The sequence below is a fragment of the Balaenoptera borealis genome (genome assembly GCF_965194805.1).
Source record: "Balaenoptera borealis genome assembly, chromosome: 4".
In the NCBI taxonomy this organism is placed as follows: Eukaryota; Metazoa; Chordata; class Mammalia; order Artiodactyla; family Balaenopteridae; genus Balaenoptera; species Balaenoptera borealis.
Window position 1 is genome coordinate 120,703,564 of NC_138861.1, and position 23,670 is coordinate 120,727,233.

The 23,670-nt window shown below is 39.1% G+C and overlaps 1 protein-coding gene across 3 annotated transcripts in view; it reads left to right on the forward strand.

Annotated features, from left to right (window-relative positions):
* The first annotated feature begins 798 nt into the window (after positions 1-798).
* Positions 799-23,670, forward strand: part of EGF (epidermal growth factor) — a 95,670-nt gene continuing 72,798 nt past the window's right edge. For 2 of the 3 annotated variants that reach the window (XM_082389166.1, XM_082389167.1), the window contains exons 1-2: positions 801-1,389; positions 22,245-22,444. In XM_082389166.1, coding sequence (XP_082245292.1) covers positions 1,263-1,389; positions 22,245-22,444 — 327 coding nt within the window. In that variant the 5' untranslated portion in view covers positions 801-1,262. Of the gene's footprint in view, positions 1,390-22,244; positions 22,445-23,670 lie in introns of all 3 variants that reach the window. The other variant, XM_082389168.1, reaches the window with a different exon arrangement.

A 23,670-nucleotide genomic window follows, 5' to 3' on the forward strand; every position in this document is an offset into this window, starting at 1 on the left:
GTAGAAAGTGGTCGAGCAGACAGCTATTCCACACTTGCAGCTTTTATTTTCTATCACTGAGATGTGAAAAGATAGCCTAAACTATGTGAGAAGGAACAGCATTCAGCTATGCTGGATTTCCAATGCTTCCCAGATTTTGTGCTATTAGCTTATTTTTTCCAACACGGCTCTATGATAACAATCCCCTCCTTTCCCTGCACTCCTGGCCCCTCACGATGTTTTATTATGGTCCTGCTGAAAGAAAAGGTGTCTGTGCATACTGTAGCTCTTCATCTGGCGTCAGGGATTTCCCTTTGATTTGGAAAGAATAATCTTTCAAATTCCGCTATAAAATATACAGGAGGGAGAAAGATTAAGCTCCAGGAATGTGCACCGGTGTTGACATTCGTTCAAATAATGAGCTGAAGGTCATTTTTCTTTAATATTGCTCAGGTGAGTGATCAATTGCTCTAAAGTCTGCATTATCAGCAATGCTGTTCACCACTGATTTATACCACATGGTTTAGCTTCGTCTCCATCCTTCCAGATATTCAAACGTAGCCAATATTCAGCAGGTACCTCCAAGACATCACGAGCAGCTCCCCAGCCCCCTCCTTGCTCTCCCCCTGGTTCTGCCCGGAATGTTTATGGTGAATAGCCAGCTATCTCCTCCTTGGCAACCGTCCATGCTTTCCTGTAGCTGGAATTGCCCACATTCGCATTTGCAAACAGAGGCTCACTCAAGTGTTGCTAAAGGAGAGGGGTGGAGCCAAAAAGCTTTAAAAAGGAAAGGGGAGTCACTCTACTTTTCAAAAAGAGAAACCGCCTTTGGGGAGGAATCGTATGTCCATATTTCTTCTTTCAGCCTCATCAAGGGTCGTGGTTGGAACTTTCCACCGATTCTTTCCTTTTTTTTTTTTCCTCTTTCTAGCCTTGGCCCTGCCGCTTTGCCTGTCACAGTGAGGTCCGCGGCAGGCCTCCAGCGCATGCCAGTTAAACTCCGCGAAATTTGTCATAAGGGTGTCAGGTATTTCTTACCGGCTTCCCAAAAACTTAGATAAAGAAATCTTTCCCTGGAGTGTCCCCTTCAGGCTGCATTTTGACGCTGTCTTGAGTTGAAGGAGAAGGAGCTCGAGGGCAACAGGGCAGCAGAGGAAAAGATGCCCCAGGGCTGCAGGCCGACCCGGGTGGACACGCTGGGGGTCAGACATACCCACCTTGCTCGGGCTATGCTCAAGCAAAGTCAGCTTATTTTCTATTGAGAGTTCAAGCCCGTCAAGATTATGCTGCTGTTCCTTATCATTCTGTTGCCGGTAGTTTTTAAATTTAGTTTTGTTAGCCTCTCAGCACTGCAGCGCTGGAGCTGTCCTGAAGCTGCTCCCTTGGGAAACGGGAATTCTACTTGTGTGGGTAAGTAACCCCATCAAAAGGAGTTCGCGTCTTCCCGGGAACTGCCCTCAGATACCTGTTCATTCCGTCTTGTATACGTGGGCATTTTTTTTTTGGTTTGTCTTTGCTTCCTTTTTGTTTTCTAAGGCTGGCTGTTAGAGCTAATCTGCTACTAACTATAAAAATTCACGGCTCTCAAATCGTTCTTGTGTGTGTGAGTGAATAGGTCTCATTTTTAACTAGCTGAACGTTTCACATAAACCTCCGTCTTGATTCTGACATGAGGAGTGATTAAATACTTAGTTGATTAGCTTTACACGGGAAACTGGGGAAACAGATGGCTTTTTTTTTTTTTTTTTTTTTTTTGAGATTGTCTCTAAGCCATGAAGAAAAAAATATCCTCCTTCGGATAAATTTGTTTTAAGAACTCAGAGGCTGCTAAAAACCAGTGAAAAATGGGAAGGGAATTGGGAACAAATGTGATTCTATCATTGTGAAAGTTAAGCTAAGTTTCAACCGCCTCCCATTCTCCCTCACTGCTGTTTCTGAAGCTCTGACGCAGCTCCAGTTTTTAGTAACAGGTGCATTGTAATTTTGGGAACTGCTAAGAAACGCTAATATGCCACAACCCCTCCCATATTAAATGGGTTTTTAATCAAGAGTGAGTGGGAATTCTACTGAATGTAAAATAGCAATCCTGAGTAAGGACTTGGCCTGAAAAAATGTCTCTTCCCCCTGCCCCCTCCTCGATTCATTTAATTTAATCCTTGGGTGGGTCTCCAACCTGCTGCTCCAACAAGTTAGACATTTCCATCCATGACAGACCATGAACTGCCCTGATATTCCTTTCTTGGCATTTTGCCCTTCTGGGAAGAGGGCTAGCTCCCAAAAAGAGGTAGATTGAAGGAAATACAGTAAATTTTCCAGAAGAGAAGCCTCTGGAATATAGCACGAAATAGTGGAAATAAAGGGAACACTTCTGAGGCAAACAGCTGTCGTTGGGCTCCTGTCCTGGCCATCCCGTAAAGGAAGTTACCAGTGAGGAAGTCAGGGCCCTGTCACCAGGCAGTATTTACTGGAACAGGTGAGCAGAGCCCTAGGGTACTGGAAGGAAGGACTGCGTTCTAGTTATCTCCACGTCCCCAGCACCTAGAACATTTCTGCTCTCGTAGTATATGCTCAATAAATTCTTGCTGAATGAATAGAGTGTGTTTCCCTGGTCTGCTAATCAAAGCCCTGAAGAATAGCAATGAAAAGGGAATGACAAAAGACAAAAATGACCTCATGAGCCTGTTACACAGCTGTTGGAGACATAGCTTTGAACATAGTCATGTCGAGTGGACTGGACCGCTTTGGGGTGGAAGTAGTTGGCAAGTGACCAGAGTCAGGCACTGCCATCTGCATGGGATGAGGGGAGATAGTGGGAGCCACTCAAGAAGCAGAACCTGAGAGAGCAAAAATAATACGAAAATGAACTTTTACTCATGGCTTTAGAGTCTCAGGGAACAACCCGATCCCTGCTGGCAAGTGAGTCTGCACCTCATGCTTCTTGCCGCCCCCCGGCCAGTGGCTCAGAAGTGCCTTCACTGAGGCTGGTTGAAGAAATAAACTTGAAGCCCAGGATAGAGACAATGAGTTAGGGGGACTGTGTCACAGAGTGAAAGGAACAGAGGTTTTAGAAGCAAACATACCTCATTTCAAATCCATGCTACTTACTTAATACTTGAGCTACAGTGGAATATTGCTGAAAAATAATAATGCCCCCTTTCAGAATTGTTGTGTGGATTCCATGAGATAACACGGGAAGTGCACCTGCCACGGAGGCTAGCAGATTGTGCTCAATAAACGTCCTCTGGGCTCCATATCTTGGCTGAATCTCTTTGATCAAATCCTATCACAAAATGCCTTACTTGAACACTGCAGTGACATGGCACAGACCCCACGGAGCGTGGAATGTCTGGATGCCACTTTGTGACTCTGTCTCTTTGCTCCCTTGTTCCTCGCGAGTCACAGGTTTAAAACCCCTACTTTATACTCCACGTCTCCTGTTAGCTGATAACTGCCTGGGTCACACCCTATGCCCCATGCATTTCAGAGGATAGTATTTCTCCTCTCTAAATAGATATGGTGCCATCATCTATTTTTCCTCTAATTAAGTTCTACTTGCCTTATTCCTTGCCCCTGGCATTGAGACAGACCACCTGTAGCCAGCCTGACCCAGCAGGAAGAATGCTTTGTGGTCTGATTCAGGTAACTTTATGCAATGTTGTCTTGCATGTGACTGTGAGCCAGAGAAAACAAGTGATAACAACACAACTGGGTTTTCTTCATTTCTTCCCTCCCCTACACCTCCTGCTTTTTTTTTTTTTTTTAATCAACTGTGTATTCTGTTAGCTTCTGTTTGAACTACAGTATATAAGGAGAGCAGTAAGGAAAACTGCTGGCCAGTGGCTTCTGAACTTTCAAGCCTATTTGCCCTGGAGGAGAAATAGCAGTTGAAAAGGAACTGTTCCTGTTTTATGTCTGTACCTGCATTATTTATATGAACTTTCCTGGTAAATAGAGTGAAGAAGAAGTACAGGTCAAGCCTCAGAGAGCTGGCTGCAGGCTGGATCCTGGGGCACTAGTTAGCCAACTGGGGAGATCACTTTTAGCAGTAAACAGTGAAATCACTGATTTCAGCACCGGTTAAGGCTTGGTCAGCTTCCCAGTCAAGTGCAAACCAGAGGAACTCCATGATCAAAACCTTGTTTGTTTTTTCAGCCAGAGTTACGCAAAAGCTTTTTCAAAAAAATCTAACTGCAAAGAAATTACAGGAATGATCTTTTATGCGTACCACGTGAATAAAAGCATCACCTAAATACTCAGTGGTCTGTGGTCTTTGAGGGGGAGTAGAGCTTAGTGGTAAAGAGCTTAAATTTTGGAAACTGCCTGCCTGGGTTCAAATCTCAGTTCTGCTGCTTGTGAACTGTGTGTCATTTTCCTCAGTATCAAATAAAGATAACTACTCCCTCCTCCAAGGATTGTTGTCAGGGTTGTGTTAAAGTATTTGTTTTCAATGCTGGCTGTACATTAGAACCACCAATGGGGTTAACATCCGGTCGGTGTGAGTGAGTGAGAGTCCCTTCTGGAGGTGGAACCTGGGCATCTTTTTCTGTTACTCTCCCTTGGTGATTTCAATAGGCATAATGGGCAGCCTGGGTTTAGGGCCACTCAGTTAATACATGTAAAGTGCACAAAACAGAGCTTGGCATGTAATAAGCACTCAATAAGTCTTAGCTGCTATTAATAATTTTATTGTTGTTAATATTATTTTATTGGTGGGAATAGTAGTAGTATCTTCTAAATATGGCTTAGTTTCTTCTATAATAATTGAATTTCTTTTACACATGGAAAAATGCCACATTGATAAAACCCAATGACAGTTTTATAACATTACAATTTGTAGTCAAAATAATTTCAACATACATAACTTGTATTTCTGTGCTCAAAAGAAATGTTTATTAAAAACCCAGAACTGTATCAAACTGGTTTGAGTGAGTGCCCTTGTGGAACTGCAGCTCCAATATTTGTCTTTCTGTGACATCAACTGATAAAAAATTCCACTGAGTGCAAAGTAAGTCTGCTTGTTAGATTTCTTCCCAGTAGGGATTTTAACAACAGCAAAAAACAAGCCACTTGAAAGTATTTAAATTTCTTATGTATTTTTCCTTATGTTTGGAACCAATTTCCCTAAGATTTGTAAAGTTGTTGAGGGCATATAAAGGAATGATAAATTAGCTCTTCAAATGAATTTACATTTTTGGGCTAGTTGGGGGTTGTCCATTTTATTTGACATTCAATTTAGAAGTTGGAAGGCGAGACTTATTTGCTTATTTCAGAGTAGAGCAAATAATTGTTTCCCATCAAAAGTAAATGGACTAGTAATTTGGCTTAAGTAAATTCAGAATCTTACTTTATCATCTACAAATTTGCCTTCATAAAAAATCCATTTGAAATAATTCCTTGTATAGAATAAATGGTTGGGCTTTTTTTTTTAAACATCAGTAGTCTCCAAACTCCCTTCCATCTGTAAAAAAAAAAAGTTTAAATGTGGACATACGCTCCCAATACACATTTGTTTATTTATCAGTTACTTACATAATATATATACTAATATTATGAACATTATACAACACATAACATTTCTAACATTTTCTTTCCACACAATAATGAACCATCTTATAATCTCTAAGTGGTACACATCCTACTTGGGAGAGACTGTTTCAAAGAACTAGTAAAATGATGGAATAAATGCTTCATCCTTCTTCCTTATTAGCTCAGCTCCTTTCACTTAAGCATGAAGAGAAAAGCAAAAAGGTTGCTAAGTTTTTTTTAAAGTAAAGGGGAATTATTTATAGTGAATGACTTTTTTCAGAATATGTAATTGTAGAAATAAAAATTGATCTCCCCAGTTGGTTAACTTAGCGGCCCCAGGATCCCTCCTGAAGTAGGGTTATGCTGAAATTCTGCCATAAGGGCCAGAAGAACAGACCACATCCCTAAGAATGGGTTGGAGTTTCATAAATTCCTCTATGGCCTGCTGGGGTCATAGTATCTTAGGATTTTTAAATAAAAATGGTCTGTGTCTCTATCTCATGTTCTGGAGAAACTCATTGTCCCCGTCCTCTATCCTGGAGGATTGCTGGGCGGGGACGGTGATGTGGAAGGAAAGGCTCTGTGTCCACTTGGTCCTTCCACTGAATTATTATTATTATTATTATTTTTTAGAGCTCCTGACTTATTTATTTATTTATTTTTTATTTTTTTGGCTGTGTTGGGTCTTCGTTTCTATGTGAGGGCTTTCTCCAGTTGTGGCAAGCGGGGGCCACTCTTCATCGCGGTGCGCGGACCTCTCACTGTCGCGGCCTCTCTTGTTGCGGAGCACAGGCTCCAGACGCGCAGGCTCAGTAGTTGTGGCTTACGGGCCCAGTTGCTCTGCGGCATGTGCGATCTTCCCAGACCAGGGCTCGAACCCATGTCCCCTGCATTGGCAGGCAGATTCTCAACCACTGCGCCACCAGGGAAGCCCCTTCCACTGAATATATTGTGCCTTGCTTCCCTCACGCGCTGTCCCTTTCCCACACTCCATTACCTCACACCCACACCACCCTGTTTCACTTCTCAAAAGAGCCAGTGCCTTGGGCTGTGAGGGTACAAACTTTAACTGAAGGCTTGGGGCAAAAATAAGTTATGGTCACATCCTGATCCAGCACATCAAACAACTAGAACAAAATGTTTTTCATTCTTGTACTTAAAATTTAAATAATTGTTTTGTGTGGAAAAGCCTTACCCACCATCCTCTCTTGAGCGCCAGCTTCTCTCCACATTTAGCCACCCCTGTTTCTCCCTCAGTGACCTTGATCTACACCTACTCCTCTTTTTCTCGGCCTCCTTCGTCTGTTTCAGGCAACCATTGTAGATTTATTCCTCCTCCAATTCTGTTTGCTTGATCATAACCTAGGCCTCTCTTTATAAATAATAATTTAAATACCTTAAACAATTTCTAAATAGTACACTGGACTGTTTTAGTAAAAACAAAACAGTTGTTTCTCAGAAGAGAAATTCTGGCCACAGTTTAAACCAATCTTTTCGCTTGTTTTTCCACAATGGGGGAATGTTAAGTTTGAGACAGAAGAGAAGACCAGGTGGTGGGAATGCCACGTGAAGCAGAGACTTTTCCTGAACTCTCAGGCTAGGAAGGGGCTGCAGAGTTCCAGGGTTAGGGGAGCCCTTTCTCTGGTCCGATGGACACAGTTCAGAAGTGAGGTAGGGCGCTGCCTTGAAAAGAGACCTTCATAAGTCTGGTCTTGGCCAGCCATTGTAAGGTGGGTTGTTCTTCTTTTCTATTAATCACTAGTCATTAAAGAAGATTTGATTAAAAGTTAAAGATTGATCTCACTGGCGCTGAGGAAAATGAGCAAAAGGCCAGTCCCACGTTTCAGGTGAAATGGTAGAATGGTAGGTAGGAGGGACTGTCTTCCACAAACACTGTGACTCCACAGTGATGTGGCCGGAATGGGAGGAGGACGGACGAGAGCCACCAGTGGGTGAAGATGAGAGAGGCAGAATATTCCCCAGTCAGTGGTCTGCTATTAGGAGAATCAAATTGTTTGGATTATGAAGCAATTACGATGTCTCCTCTCTTATTTTTATCATTGACCCATAGATTCTATTGTACTAATTTATTTAGATTAATTTATATATTGTCTCTTAATCCAGACAGTTAAAAAATCAAACATTAGACCTCAGATGAAAGGAAACAAAAATTCCTTACCTGGGAAACTCGTCTTCTAAAATCTGTTCAACATTCTTAACATTTTAGTCACTTTGATTATAGTGGAGAAAAATCGGAAAAGAAACTTGTAACTTTCCAATATGTGTAAATTGCCTGATCTAAGATATTTCAGCAATTACTTTAATGAAATAGTTTTGCAAACCTGTTCTGAGGAAAAAAATTAAAGACTCAGTAGCTAGCCGCAATAGCTGGAGAACTTTTTCAGAATGTCCAAGTCAGTTTTAAACAATGTACTTTCTTTCAAGGAATTTCTCAGTATTTTTCAAGAAATTCTCAAATTCCACAAAGCAGTTTAGTGTTTAGTTAAGTTTTAGTAATAACTCCAAATTTGAGCAATCCTAGAGCTAGGGAACAACATGTTAGTTTCACTGTGTTATAGTTTCTAATGTTAGAATTAGAATTAACTTGAAGAAAGAAGAACCAGGAACAAAAACAACAGCAGCAACAAAGAAAACCTTGAGCATTGAAATATAGTTGTCCCCACTGTCTATTTACTTCTTGCCTACAGGTGAATACTTTCATCCAGAACGCTAATACTACTCATCATGAAGGGAGTATTACCTGGATATTAGGTGAACCAGGAATGCAGATTTATTTTGTAGGGATTCTTTATTAACAATAATGTTAATACAAATATTAGCTTTGCATACCATCACTCCAGTCATGTCCCCAGCTGTCCCATTTGCTGGGACCCACAACAAGAAGATGACTGAGATCCAGGCCTGAAAGGATATGTAATGTTTTTGTCAGGTGTAGAAGAAGAAAAAATTACATTAAACAGAGGAGACCTTTATACTTCTTGAAAGATCTAGCCATATCTGAAAACACATTGTATTTTATATGGCCAATGTAACTAACCTCTGAGGGCAGTTGGGGAATAATACATGTAAATACATGTATGTCTTTCTTTAGGAGATCTTTTCCTTAACGTCATCATTCAAAACTTTCCTTTGATGCTGGAAATTAGTTAATGTATAGAAACTTCAGTCATTTTAGCCAAATGCAAGGCAGGAACTTCTGCTCTCATCACCTCTTGACCTCTCTAAGTCTGAAGTTTGAATTGGTGTGTGCATCTCTTTTCACTTATGACCTTGATTTTCGTATTCTCCCAAGCCTGGCCATGCTAATGTCGCTCAGTGTCTGGATTTCCCAAGTACTTCCCAGGATACTTAGTACACTGGAGTTTGTGTGAGAATGACAGCGATTCATGGTGGGCACTGATTTATTTGCAAAGTGCCCTCCAGTGTAGGATAGACGAAGCCTTTCAGAGAAAGGCACTACCTTCTTCCTCCATTCCGAGACACCTATCAGGGTGCTATGGACTAACTTTGTGTGTAGTAAGTGGATTTCATTAATGGGGTGGTTCTTTTTGTGGGTAGTTGGTTGCTAGGATACACAGACAGTCCTAACAACTTCATGGCAGCTGTCTTGTTCTTTAGCACATGGTGTGTCAGTTGAGAAATAGTATTTTATTTTGTTCACTTCAATGCTTTTCTGGTTAAAATTTCAGAAGCTTGAAGAAGGATCTTTCTTCTTCCATAAACTATCCTTGTATGAACAGGTCAAAGATGGAAGACCCAGTCAAACTCAACACTGTCATAATATATGGCTGTTGACACGAATCCTCTGCATTTTGGGTCCTTCCCTTATGAGGTTTCAAAACATGCCTAGGGGCAGAAGCTACCAGGGATCTTCTGGTGCTTTTTTCCTTCCCCCTGAAGCATGCAATTGTTCTGTTTACTACAGGAATTTAATCTTTCCTTGGTTTGCAAGGAAATTGCAAAGGTTACTATCATTAATGTTAATTTACCCGGTGTGTGGAAGTGTATACCTTTTAGATTCAGGCAATCTTGTTGAGAATTTTAAAAGCTCTAAGTGGATCAAAAGTCTTATTATGTTTTGGGAAACATTTGAAAAAGTTTCTGAAAGTTTTATATTTCTTGGCTATTCTAATGAATCATGGCAAAAATTTCATGTAAGAGGAAAAAAATAAGGTATGTGAAGAAAACTTTCCATCGCGAATCTTAATGCAATTGAAAAGTACCCAGTAATGCTCATGAGAGGATGATTGGAGACTGTCTTTCAACATTGATGTGTTATCTTCTGGAACAGAAAGCTAAATAGAAGCACCATCTGCATGGATATCCCTCTTTAAAGCAGACTATGTTGATGCGTATAAAATGACCAGGTTTTATTCCTTCCAGTAGACAGAATAAAATGCCATTTTTCAAACAGAGGATATATTTTTAGACAGAGTGAATTGTGGTTGGTGCTTTACACGAGTGGATTGATCTTGTCCCAGGAAAAACTGGAGCTGTTTTGGACAGGTGGCGGTTCCAGTGTGGCACTTGCTTGTTGCCTTGCTTTGCATGAAGGAGTCTCTCACGCCTAGTGAGTGCACGATGCCTGGCAGGTTCTGATAGGCCTTAGCTGTTGAAATGGACAAGGTCCAATTATGTAGCTGATATGAGCTGCTAATACTTACCTCACAGGATTGTGATGAAGACTAAATAAATTCGTGTAAGGTGCTTAGGATCTTGCCTGACACACAGTGAGTTCTCAGTAAATATTAGCTATTACTCTACCAAATACCATAGCTAAGACATATTAGAAACACCTTTGCTTTGTGTAATTTTTCTAATACCTGTTTCTTCAGATGTTCAACAGTTCTTAGAGAAATCTGAAGTTGGTTTCTTAGCATGAGCCAAGTCCTAACAATCATCTAGGGTATTCTCTGTGATTTGTTACTATCCTTGATGATAAAGTATGGTACAAAATCCCCAATTAATTAATTTTTCTAAGTAATTATTCTTAGGGTTTGTCACATTTGCCTTCAACATTCCAAGAAACTTATATGAAGTATTTTTCTCTGTATTTATATAGCAATGCCTACAGCTAGGGCCCAGAAATTAGCACTGGTCAGGGTTGTATAATAAGAACAATGGAAATGGACTCAGGAAACATCTAAGTTCCAACACTTCTTCATTTTCTTTTCTTTCTGTCTGTTCATCTAGAAACATTCAGAATTCAGTATCTATAGGCAAATATTTGTTTAGCCTTGCAATATGAGGAACATGATTGTAAAGGTAGGAAAAGGAGAAGATAATTGTGTTAGTTATAAATGAGACCAACACCAAATTTTGTACATTTAATAAAATTTTTACAGATTTAATCAATTGATTCATTTTGTAGACTTCTTTCAGAGAGTTGAGCTTTTGGTGTCACTTGGGGCAGGTTGTTTGCTTTAGGTTATTGTTTTATTTCCTTTATTAGAGCTCATAATGACACATTATTGATTTGGTATTTGAAGTTTAGAGAAGCAGAGAGATGGAAACATTTCACAGAAAATAGGGGTTAAGATGAATAACATCTATTTATGAATTTACCACAAGCTCAGGATTCTTTCAAAAATACGGCAAACAAGGAAACTATTGAATTCTGTAAGACAGGCAGGTTAGGAATTGATAAATGTTAGATTAGAAAGGACCTTCAAAATCATCTAGCCCAGCTGCCTCGTGTTACAGATGAGAGGTTGAAATCCAGAGGGATGAAGTAACTCACCAGGTTCCTAAGAGAACTGGAATTCAGGACCCTCAACTCATTTTACAACATATACCAAGCCCATGTTACCTCCCACAACTGATGTTGAAAACCCACCAGTGTAATGATTTTATTACTTCTTTCTACTGAAAAGTATTAATAATGTTAAGTTAGTGTAGGGAAAGTCTCTTACTAGCTCTCTATGTTGAAAGCGCTTTGAAAGTAGGACTGAGATTTCCTTTTATAAATACACCAATTATACCAATGAATTAATTCAAATCAGTTCAACAAATATTTATTGAACATCAGTTATGTGTTTGGACTGACAGTGATGACCTCGTTGATCCAGGTGCCCAGGGTGTCCTGAGGGACAGTGAGATTCTCAGCTTAGAGGGCAAGGTGTGGGTGGGCTGCAGTTTACCTGATGCCTTGTGGACCATATTAGTTGGTTTTATCAAAGCTCACTCTTACAGAATCTAACAAGTGACTTAAAAACCCTCCTGCGAAGGAAGTAAAGATGGCAGACAATGCTAATAATGCAAGCCCAAGAAGATAATGAGGAAAGAACAGCACTGACCCCTTATTCTCAGAATGAGCTCTTTGTTGGCTGCATAAGGGATAAAAACATTTAGATTTGACAAAAAGGAGAAATTAACAAGAAGGAAGCCTGAAAAATGGATTTATGCTTACTACCATTATTAGTGATAAATCTCGAAACAAGTGAAAATTTGCCTCAAAATGTTAGCTAATGAAGCCATCAGGACAAGCAAGATGTTTAAGAATAAGTATCCAGAATGTGAAGATGAACTCTTTATGATTTTCACAGTTGTGTTCAAAGTTATGATATGCAAGACTACATACCGTAAGCTTACTGATAAAAAGTTAGAAGGCTCCCTTGAGGTTTCTGACATTACAGCAAAAATGGTAAAGCCTCTATAAGTTGAAATATGCAATAACAAAATTTTTGTGACTGTTGCCTAAGTTTTTCAGTCATTAGGGCTAATGTGGTCTAGAAACAGGTGTTATAATCATCAATGTAAAAATAAACTCCCCTCACAAGTCTGGACTGCCAAAAAAAAAAAAAAAAAGGTAAAGCCTCATGCTATTAGTGAAATACTTGTCTTCCTGCTCCCTGCTGTGGTAAAACATGCCTAAAGTAATACATGGGAAACCACATGGCAACAGATTAAATGTGTTCTTTTGTCAGCAAATACTACTGAAAACTTCACAGAAGGCATTACTGAAATTTTAAAGAAGTAAGTATTAGAAAAATTATACAGTTTGAGTGAAAGTAAAGGTGTTTCTGCTATATCTCAGCTTATGGTATTTTCTAGAGACTAAGAGTGAACATTTACTGAGAACTCACTATATGTAAGGGAAAATGCTAAGGTCTTGGCATGAATTTATTTAGTCTTCATAATAATCCTATGAAGTACTATTATCATTTCCATTTCCAAGATGAAGGAACCTATGCACAGAGAGGTTAAGTAATGAGCTGAAAGTCACACAGCTATTATAAGTAATAGTGGAGCCAGTAAAGAGTCAACATGGGTATTCTGTCTCCAGTGCCAGTGATCTTAGCCACTCTTGTATTTGCCTCTCTGTTTCAACAATGAAATGCACAAAGAACTGAGATACTTTTTTATAAGCCAATAAAAGAAAGATGCATCAGAGAAGAAATTTTCTCAGTAGTCAATGACTTCTTTATATATTAACAAATATATTGTGAAAAAAAATAGTACGCATGTACTCAGTGGCAATGGAGCCACATCAACAAAAAGCGTTCTTGGGTGAGATGACAGCAGACCCTACAGTACAGTCTCCACAGTTTCACAGGGAATCAGGGCAGCAAAATCACTGAAACTGGAATTGCACAAAGTGCAGTGGGGCATCTCTGATGTCATTATCTCTATAAAAACAAGACTAAACTAGATTCTTTATAATACTTTGTATTGAATGGGGAGTAACCATGAAAATATTTGTCCCACATGCTTCCTGCAGAGTATCTGGAAGCAAAGCACTTATGACAATAATCAAATGTTACATATTTTTCTTTTTAAAAAGGGACAAGTATTTCACATTTTTTTACCTTTTCTGTGATGATAAATTGGTGTCAGTGGTATGCTACTCAAAAAATAACTAAAACAACAGAACTTTATCCCTTCCAGTTAAAAGTGACATTCTAACAACGAGTGAGAAAGTGACTTGCTGATTGTAGGAAATTTATGATGAAGAGAGTGGTTTGAAAACTGATGATGTTGGAAATGTTTCTATTGTCATGTGATTTGGTTGTTGAATCAATGTCAATATGTCACTTATTAAAAACTCTCTCTTATCTACCTCAGGGCCTTTGCACTGGCTCTTCTTTCTGGTTGGAAGGCTCTCACCCCACATATCTACTTGGCCCACCCTGCTGTTCTGTCTTTTCTCAATTTCACTTCCCCCATGAGGCCTTCTCTGACCACAGTTCTAACCTGCTCCACCCATCCTGTTACTGCCCACCTCTCTTTTTCTTTTTTCCTTCTGTGACACCTATCTGACCTCTGGTACACAGTGCAATTTACTGATTTACTCTGAAAAAACAAAAAAACAAAACAAAACAAAAAAACTCTCATGTCTGCATTCTTAAAAAAAATTCCTGTAAACAGAGTTTTCCAAACTGTTTTTAAAAACTTCTAAATTAAGAATTTTTGTCCTTTCAATTCCACTTGCTAAGAATATAAAATGAAACACCTGGTTAGTTTGCATTTACTGATTAAAGTACAGGAAGGCAGAAATTTGCTAGTCTAATTCAATAAAATTTGTGAATAATTGATAGATGTAATTAAAAGGCATATTTTGTGATTTTGTAAATATAGCCAATGAAGCATCTTATATTTGATATAGATATAATTGTGAAATATCTATTTTGTCTATGACAGTTATCAAAGACTAAATATCAAAACATATTGAACTTTAAACCAAATTTTTGAACTCCTATATTAAATTCAATCTTTTCAATAGATGCAAATGAATGTTGCAATAAACTCAATTTTTAACATGCAGAGGGACTTTTGGGGCTGTGTGACATCTGCAACTGGAAATGTCCAGCAGAAAGTAGAAAATACAGAGGCAAAACTCAGAGGGCAGGTCAAGATAGTGATTTCCGTGTGTGTGTGTGTGTTTTTGTAAGAAACATCTGGAAAAAAATTTTAATGTTGGGGAATGCATTTTAGTGTGGTAACATTAATCTTTAAATAAAATTGAGCGTAATTTATGCTGACAAGCTGAGGGATAAACATGCTTACTTAAGATGAAGGATTACCTACAGCACAGGAACCTTCTGACAGCATTCACTGTTCTGCAAAACTGCATTATTATGAGTTTTTAAAAAGTTATAGTGAGGAATTCCCTGGCAGTCCAGTGGACTCTGCACTTTCACTGCAGAGGGCACGGGTTCAATGCCTGGTCGGGGAACTAAGATCCCATGTACAGCACGGCCAAAAGAAAAAAAGTGATAGTGAGCTGTGGTATAAGCTGAGTGATAGACACATAAATTAATGGAACAGACTAGAAAGTCCAGAAATAGACTGACATAAATATGGTCATTTGATCTTTGACAAAGGTGCAAAAGCAATTCAATAGAGAAAGGATAGTCTTTTCAACGTATGATGTTGGATCAATTAGATATCCACGAGCAAAATAATCTCAACCTAAACCACACACCTTATACAAAGATTAACTCAAAATAGATTATAGATCTAAATTTAAGATGTAAAAGTTTAAAGCTTTTAGGAGAAAACATAGAAATCTTTATGTCCTGGAGTTGAGTTCTTAGAAATGATACCAAAAGCATGATATACAAAGGACAAAAATTATAAATTGTACCTCATCAAAATTGAAACTTTTGCTCTGCCATGGACAATGTCAAGAGGATGAAAACACAAGCTGTGTGCCGGAAGAAAACATTTGCAAAGCAGGTATCTGACAAAGGACTTGTATCCAACATATATTTTTTAAAAACCTTTCAAATGCAATAATAAGAAAATAAATAACCTAGTTTAAAATGGGCAAAGGATTTAAACAGATATATTCAACAAAAGGATATAAGGATAGTAAATAAATCCATGAAAAGATGTTCACCATTGTTAACTGTTTTAGGCTGAATATGGCCCCCAAATATATCTATGTTAAGACATAGTACTCATTGTGAACTTGTGAATGTGACCTTACATGGCAAAAGGGACTTCACAACTGTGATCTTGAAATGGGGTGATTATCCTGGATTATCTAGGTGGATCCTACATGTACTCACCAGCACCCTTAGGAGAGGGAGGCCAGAATGTCAAAGGAGAAAGAAGACGATGGAAACAGAGAGGCATTTGAAGATGATACACTGCTGTCTTTGAAGATGGAGAAAGGGGCCATGAGTCAAGGAATCCAGGGAATACATTATATATGGGATGCAACATATTATAGAATTAGATATAAAAGTATCCAGGTGATGTAATTATAGGAATCCACTGAAGGAGACCCACTTTCTAATTAGTTCCTGGAACATGGATGGATGCGGAGAATCCAGCCTTTCGGTCAGCTTCCTGAAGTGGGTTCCTTGACGGAGCTGAACTACAAGACGCTAAACAATGAGTTCCTGATGAATTCAGTTTGGGATAAGCACGATGTCTAAAAGCTAAATCTGTGATCAGAAAGACATGGCTTGAAATCCCCAGTTGGTTATTTATTGGACATGTGACTTGTAGCAAATTAGTGGCTCTAAACTTCAGTTTCTTCTTCTGTAAAATGAAGATGCCGGGAGCATCTACCTCCTAACATTACCCAATTAAATCAAATAATGCATTTAATGTGCTACTCCAGAGATAGCACTCAAGATGTTGGCTGTTACTATTCTGATGGTATTTACCACCCACCTTCTTGGAGAATCAAAGTGTATAATAGCACATTAAAGACTCTGAGCAGCTCTGTTGAAAAGAACAAGTTTAATTTTCTAGAATTTGCTAGCCTCAGTTACTATCCTGAGGACCTGGTAATGGATTCTCTTTAGCTTGATAATGAGAATGTGGGTGAGGAAGGGACAATTTTTTGCTCCAGATGACTCATTTCTACCACCACTCAGGGACTAGGGTGGCAATCTTCACATTTTTCAGAGCTTTCCTTACAGAATTAAGATTCTGTAACCGAGCAGGACGCTATGGGGCCGTCCCACGACAGACCCCTTCCCCCTCCCCTCTGCTTCAGCTCCTCTTTGTAGGACCTAGATAACAGTATTGGATGCACGTTTCCTGAGTTGTTTTACAGATGCTAAAACCCCACCAAATGGAAGAAATTAACTACTTGATGACCGTGAGCACACAGCACTGCCCCCAACACACACCTGTTGGAGCCTAAGGATGAATATAGTTAACCCCTGTGACGCCGCCCTGTTACCTCGCCATCAACCAATCAGAGAATTGTGCGCGAGCTGATCACACAGCCTGGGATGCCATTCCCTCACCTTCCTTTAAAAATGCTTTGCTGTAACCCATGGGGGAGTCCAAGGTTTCTGAGCACTAGCTGTCCTGGACTCCTTGTATGACTCCCTACAATAAATGCTGCACTTTCCTTCAAACCACAACCTGGTGTCTGTAGATTGGCTTTACTGTGCACAGGCAAGAGGACCCAATTTTGGTTTGGTAGCAATTTAAGTTCACATCTCCTGGCTCACCTTTCTAGATGTATGATTTCTTATTTAAAAAAAAAATTTATTGACGTAGAGTCGATTTACAATGTTGTGTTAATTTCTGCTGTACAGCAAAGTGATTCACTTATACATATATATATATTTTCATATTCTTTTCCATTATGGTTTACCACAGGATATTGAATATAGTTCCCTGTGCTGTACAGTAGGACCCTGTTGTTTATCCATCCTATATATAATACTTTGCATCTGTTAATCCCAAGCTCCCAATTGTTCCCTCCTCCCTGGCCCCCTGCCCCTTGACAACCACAAGCCTGTTCTCTATCTCTGTGAGTCTGTTTCTGTTTCATAGATACGTTCATTTGCGTCATATTTTAGATTCCACATATAAGTGATATCATATGGTATTTGTCTTTCTCTTTCTGACTTACTTTGCTTAGTATGATAATCTCTGGGTTCATCCATGTTGCTGCAAATGGCATGATTTCATTTTTTTTATGGCTAATATTCCATTATATATATGTGCCACATCTTCTTTATCCATTCATCTGTTGGTGGACACTTAGGTTGCATCCATGTCCTGGCTATTGTAAATAGTGCTGCAATGAACATTGTTGTACATGACTCTTTGAATTATGGTTTTCTCAGGGTATATGCCCAGTAGTGGGATGGCTGGGTCGTATGGTAGTTCTGTTTTTAGTTTTTTAAGGAACCTCCATACTGTTCTCCATAGTGGCTGTATCAATTTACATTCCCACCAACAGTGCAAGAGGGTTCCCTTTTCTCCACACCCTCTCCAGCATTTATTGTTTGTAGATTTTTTGATGATGGCCATTCTGACTGGTGTGAGGTGATACCTCATTGTAGTTTTTATTTGCATTTCTCTAATAATTAGTGATGTTGAGCATTTTTCATGTGCTTTTTGGTCATGTATATGTCTTTCTTGGAGAAATGTCTATTTAGATCTTCTGCCCATTTTTTGATTGGGTTGTTTTTTTGTTATTGAGTTGTATAAGCTGTTTGTATTCAATGTATTATTTCTGAGCCACCTGGCTTCTATCTCACCTGTCCTGAATTTTGACCTTAATGAGTAAGCTGAGAAGAAAGCCGTGATTGCTCAAAAAGTAAATGTGTGCCCTTTTAGGAAAAGGAAAAGGAATTGAAAAAAAGAAGATGAGGATAGTCTTTTAGAGTGAAATAAAACTTCCTGCACTTCGTAAAACCCAGATATTATTCAAGTCAGCCCCTTGGGAGGTAGGAATAAATGACTCCTATCAGAGGTTTAAGTAGGAGCAGGTGAGGAGGTGTCAGGCTTTCTTACATCAGGCCTGTCAGTTTAAATCTACATTCTTTTCTCATAGTGTCATTGAATCCTGAAAGTCCAGAGTTCCATTTTCTCTTTTGTCCTGTGAGCCTTCTTCAGTCTGCCTCCAGATTTACAGCAGGAAACCTGTGGCGGTGAGGGCAGGTGGCAGTGTTGGCCTGAGAAGACTAAGCGTTGGCATGTCTTGCTAACATGCTTGCCAGTATCCTTGATGTGTTAACCAGGTCCCACGAGCTTTTGCCCCCAAGGCCCAAAGAAGACAGTCAATTTCTCTTCTCATTTACCTGGGTGGGGCTGCTCCTCCAGACTCAGAGCAGATGAAGGGGTGATGGTTGTGAAATATTCTGTTTCTGCCACCCACATCCCCACCCCTTTCAATCAAAAACTGCTTTTTATAACTGATCTCTGTGCTCTGGAGGCCCCAGATCTTCAATGTGCTCCAAACATTCTGGACTCCTTTCTAATTCCTGAAGATCCCCTACTAATCCCCAGGTTGAGAAGTCAGAGGTTCCAATTGATTTGCTGTGACCTGTTTGCTGTCTTTGGGTTTGTATTCCTTAGACATGATGTTTGATTTTCTATGCACTTCCTTCTCACTGAACTGCACCCAAAGTAAATGCTGCGGGTTTTGACATGGGAAAGTTTAGCTGTTCAAACATACACACCCTGCTGACATATCCACAGATTGTACCACACACCAGTGTTTATAGAGTCTTTGACAGGTTTGAAAAAACACTAACTTATTTATCATTTCCAGTGTCCTACAGTCTAATGACTATTTCACCAGGCCTAATTCTCAAAGTCTTTAACTTTCTTTTAAATCATATTACAATTCATTTTTACAAATATTCATCCCAGGCCCTGGTTTACACAAAATGATGCTGACAATGTAGGAATGGTGTTTTGAGGGAGGTGGAATAAAAATCTGTTACAGAAGTAAAATGAAGATTGTAATGTCTTGACACATAACCCAGAGCAATGCAGGAAAGAGTACTGCATTGGGAGGATAGTACATGGGTTCTAATTCCAGCTCCACCATCAACTGTAGGTGGGACTCTGGGAAGCGTCGCTGAATTTCCTCTTCTGAACTAGATCTACGATTTCCAAATTCACCAAGATATAAGAATCACCTGGATTGTCTGTTCAAAAAACAGATTCCTAGTCCTCAGCCCGGCCTTACTGAAATGGAATTTCCAGGGACGGGATCTGCAAAAGATACACACACACACACACACACACACACACACACGCGCGCGCACGCACGCACAGAGCACCCTGTGTGATTGTTTTGAACAGTTAGTTTTGGGAAACACTGAACTAGGTAATGTCTAGGGTCTTCTAGTTCTGAGAGCTATGGTAAAACACTGGATGCTAGGATTCACCTGTGAGTGAGAAAAATCTGAAGATAAAATGTATTCATTATTCATACTTAGTATTTTCATAAATATTTGTTTTTTGAAAAGCTATTGAAGTTAATGCTATGGTCTGTGTTTTATGGATCTAAGTGTTTTTCAGATTTATTTTTTCTCTTTGATTCATTGACTGTAATGTCTGGCCTATCTAGCCCGTGGTGTTATATTAAGGATAAATGAGACCAGGATGTGAAAGTTTGTTATTATTATTATTGTTGTTGTTAGTAAAATAACTACCATAGGATAGATTCTGCTTTTATTAATTTGATAGATCTGCTAGTGTCTATGTCTTCATTCATATTGGTAAAAAGCCCAGACAAATTAAAAAATACAATTATTTATTCATTAATTTATTGATTTAGGAAAAAATTTTGAGTACTTACTACGTACAAAGCATTATGCTATGTTCTGTCTAAAATGTTTAGAGTGCTTTTCCTTTCTCCTTTTTTTTACCTGGAAACCTATTTAGTAGTACTTTGGAATGAATCAAATGTTTTATTGATCTCATCAATGTATCAATGCATTAGGAAATTAATAACATGTATTGACACATCTATTCAGTTTACACAGGATGCATGGTACACATTTCAAAGGGAGGACTCCTGGCAACAAATCCACAGGCCTGCAGCAATCTGTGGCCCACAGATTAGTAGCTGTCTATTTAGGGTGTCTTTTCCTATGCCTTCCTTTTCTCCGTGATACATTGCTATAAGAGAAATGAGTTATAACGACATTCTAGTCCACGGGTTCAAACCTGAACAGTGGTACAACCCTACGTAGTGAGACCTTGGTTGTGGGAATAAGTAATGGCAAATCATATTTGTGTAGTGCTTCACAAATAATGAAATAGTTTCATATCTATAATTTCATTTTCTTTCCCCGGTAGTCCTCTGAGATGGGCTGGGGAGGTCCTGTGAGATGGCCAGAGAAACTAGTGAGCCGGGGCTGGAAACCAGGCCTCCTGGCTCTCAGTTTAATGCCCTTTCCATTTCTCCTGTGATACCTCTGATTCTACAGCTAGAATGGCAATGGAGAATGGGCTGTCCTACACATCTCTGCCAGGGGTCTTGTGCTGTGGAAAAGATATGGGAAGAGTGATTTGAGCCAATTCTTTTAGACATTTATAAAGGCACCTATTTCAAAACTCTCACGATCTTACACTTCTCCCTTCTCTTGTATCTCTATTCCAATATATTCTCTAAAGTGGAGCTAATGTTTCTGACTCTAGAACATAATCCCCAAGTAAGAGGATGTTAATTCATCATCATTTGAAATCCTTAGAACAGTAAACACATTTATTATGTCACATTAAGTAATTAAGGTTTAATATTAAAACAGAATGGAGTCAGCCCAGCAGGGCAGTGAGAATATGTTAGAATTCTTCTCCAATCCCCCACTCATCCCAGTGGTTAACTGGTATAGTTATCTAAAGGCAGAATGGCAGAAGCCTCCTCATCCTCAGTCAGGAAAGACCAAGGAAACTAACCCTTGCTAACCGTGGCTGCAGAGTATGACACGGTCCCCTGACATCGTCTTGGAGCACTGGAGGCAAGCTCTATGTGCAGTCGGCCAATAATTTTTGCTGAGATTTCCAAAGAGAGGTATCAGGTTCCCAAGCAGGTGTTGAGTACTTGGAAGTCTGAGTGGGTAGATGGTCATCACCTGGAACAGGACGGGACCCCAGGCATAGGGTTAGGATACAGGGAAAGGCCTTGTAGGAATCGAGAGATCCACTGAGGTCCACTACTCAGATTTGGCAAATAAAAGTTTAGGGCACTCAGTTACTTGAATTTTGAATTTCAGGTAAACAGTGAATAATTTTTTAGGGTAAAGGATGTCCCATGCAATATACATGTAATTCAAATTTAACTGGGAGTCGTAAATTTTATGTGGCAATGTTAACAGGGACAAAATATTTCAGAGCTTTCATGGATAGCATTTCAATTTTTCCTGATTCCGCTCAAGACCTCTAGGTTTCACTATGTTCTTCTTTGTCAGTAACCTGGATGCTCTGTTCATAAGGTAAGACTAGAGGAGGGAGATCCATTTCCAAAACGGTAATATCTGAAATTTTATTTCCAATTTACATCATGAAATTTGACATTCATACAGACCCTCTTTACAATAGAATACAGTAGGTAGTTTCTTTTTGAACATAAAAATAACATTATTAAGCTAGAAAGTGTCTTTCTCTTCAAATATTTCTTTTTTCATAATTTGGCAATGTTCATTTCTTACAATCAATTTGTGGAGAAAATGATTTACAAAGTTAATTGTGAACATCTACAGGAAGTCTTTATTATCTAAACAATGGTATTTTTTTAAAATATAAAAGCAGGACTTAAAAAATTAATTGTGAGGACTTCTCTGGCAGTCCAGTGGTTAAGACTCCAAACTTCCAAAACAGCGGGCGCGGGTTCGATACCTGGTTGGGGAAATAAGATCCTACATGCCGTACCATGCGGCGCAACCAAAAAAATTAAAAAATTAATTCTGCTTGTGCTATTTGTCATGGGGAAGTATTTTGTCTTAATCAGATAAAATATCATTGAAAACATACTGTTTGGTTTCTTTCTTCCTATGCAGTTCCTGCACCCTTCTTAATTTTCTCCCATGGAAACAGGATCTTTAGGATTGACTTAGAAGGAACTAATCATGAGCAATTGGTGGCAGATGCTGGCATATCCACGATCATGGATTTTCATTACAGTGAAGAAAGAATCTATTGGGTCGATCTAGAAAGACAACTTTTGCAAAGAGTTTTTCTGAATGGGACAAGCCAAGAGGTAAAGTACCATTTCCCATGGCATTCGAGGGATTTTTGAACAGGCTGTCAAATATGATATAGCAAATTCATAACATATAGATAAATGAAAATTACATTACATTGCAAATACGCGTCTGGCATATGTAGGTATTTATTTAATCTGCATCTGTGGTATCATGTTACTGAACAAGCCCATGCATGTGGCATTGCTATTCAGAAGTCCCCAACAGGAGAAAGTGAGGATTTCAATGTAATTTTGAAAAGATGTAAGTTTATTAAGCCAGATCACCATTTTATGGTTAAAACAGATTATTTACATGATTATTTTCTACTCCAGTGGTTCTCAGCTGGTGGCAATTTTGCCCCTCAGGGGACATTTGGCAATGTCAAGAAATATTTTTGATTGTCACAACTGGACTGGGGAGAAGAGAAGATGTGCTAGAGGCCAGGGATGCTGCTAGTCATCCTACAATATGTAGGACAGTCCCCCACAACAAAGAATACCAGGCCCCGCATGTCAATCGCGCTGAGGTGGAGAAACCCTGTCTCACCTGTGTAAAATCTCTGTCATGGGTTTGTGCACCTAATATTTAGGAAGAAAATCTTTTTTCTTTTTATCCTCCAGGTGTTCACACTCTGGAAAAAAAATAATAAAGCAGGTGATAGATATAAAATATTTTGCTTCAATCACATACAAAAGATCTTTTATCTTTCTTCTTAATTAGTAGAACCCTTAAATGAGTCCCAGCAGGAATGGTCTCTCCTGGGAGATGGATTACAGAGAGCAGGTGGCCAGAGAAACCTTAAGCATTTATTCCCAACACAAAGTGCCTGCTGTTTGTTTTTGGGTTTTTTTTTTTTTTTTTAAACACAACTTTCTCCCTCCAATTATTCTTAAAGCCTTCAATTAGGCACTAATCTGTTTTATCACATCTCTAATACTTACTAATCTCACTTTTAACAAAGATGGCTACTCATTACTCTCCAGCCATCTGTAGACTAGTTTCAAAATCTTGAGTTCAAGAATTTGGAGGGTTTCCTGTCAGAGAACAGGAAAAAGCATTAAATAGTTGTGGAATTTGTGGCAAGTCATTAAGAAAGGATTGGCCTGAAGCCTAAAATCCACTAGTATTAGTCCCTGCTTTGGGTTAAAACATTGTTTATAAAGGACAACCATTAAAAGGCAAACAATTTACCAGGGTGAACTAATATCTTAGCAATTAGTTAAATGGATTGGCTAGATTA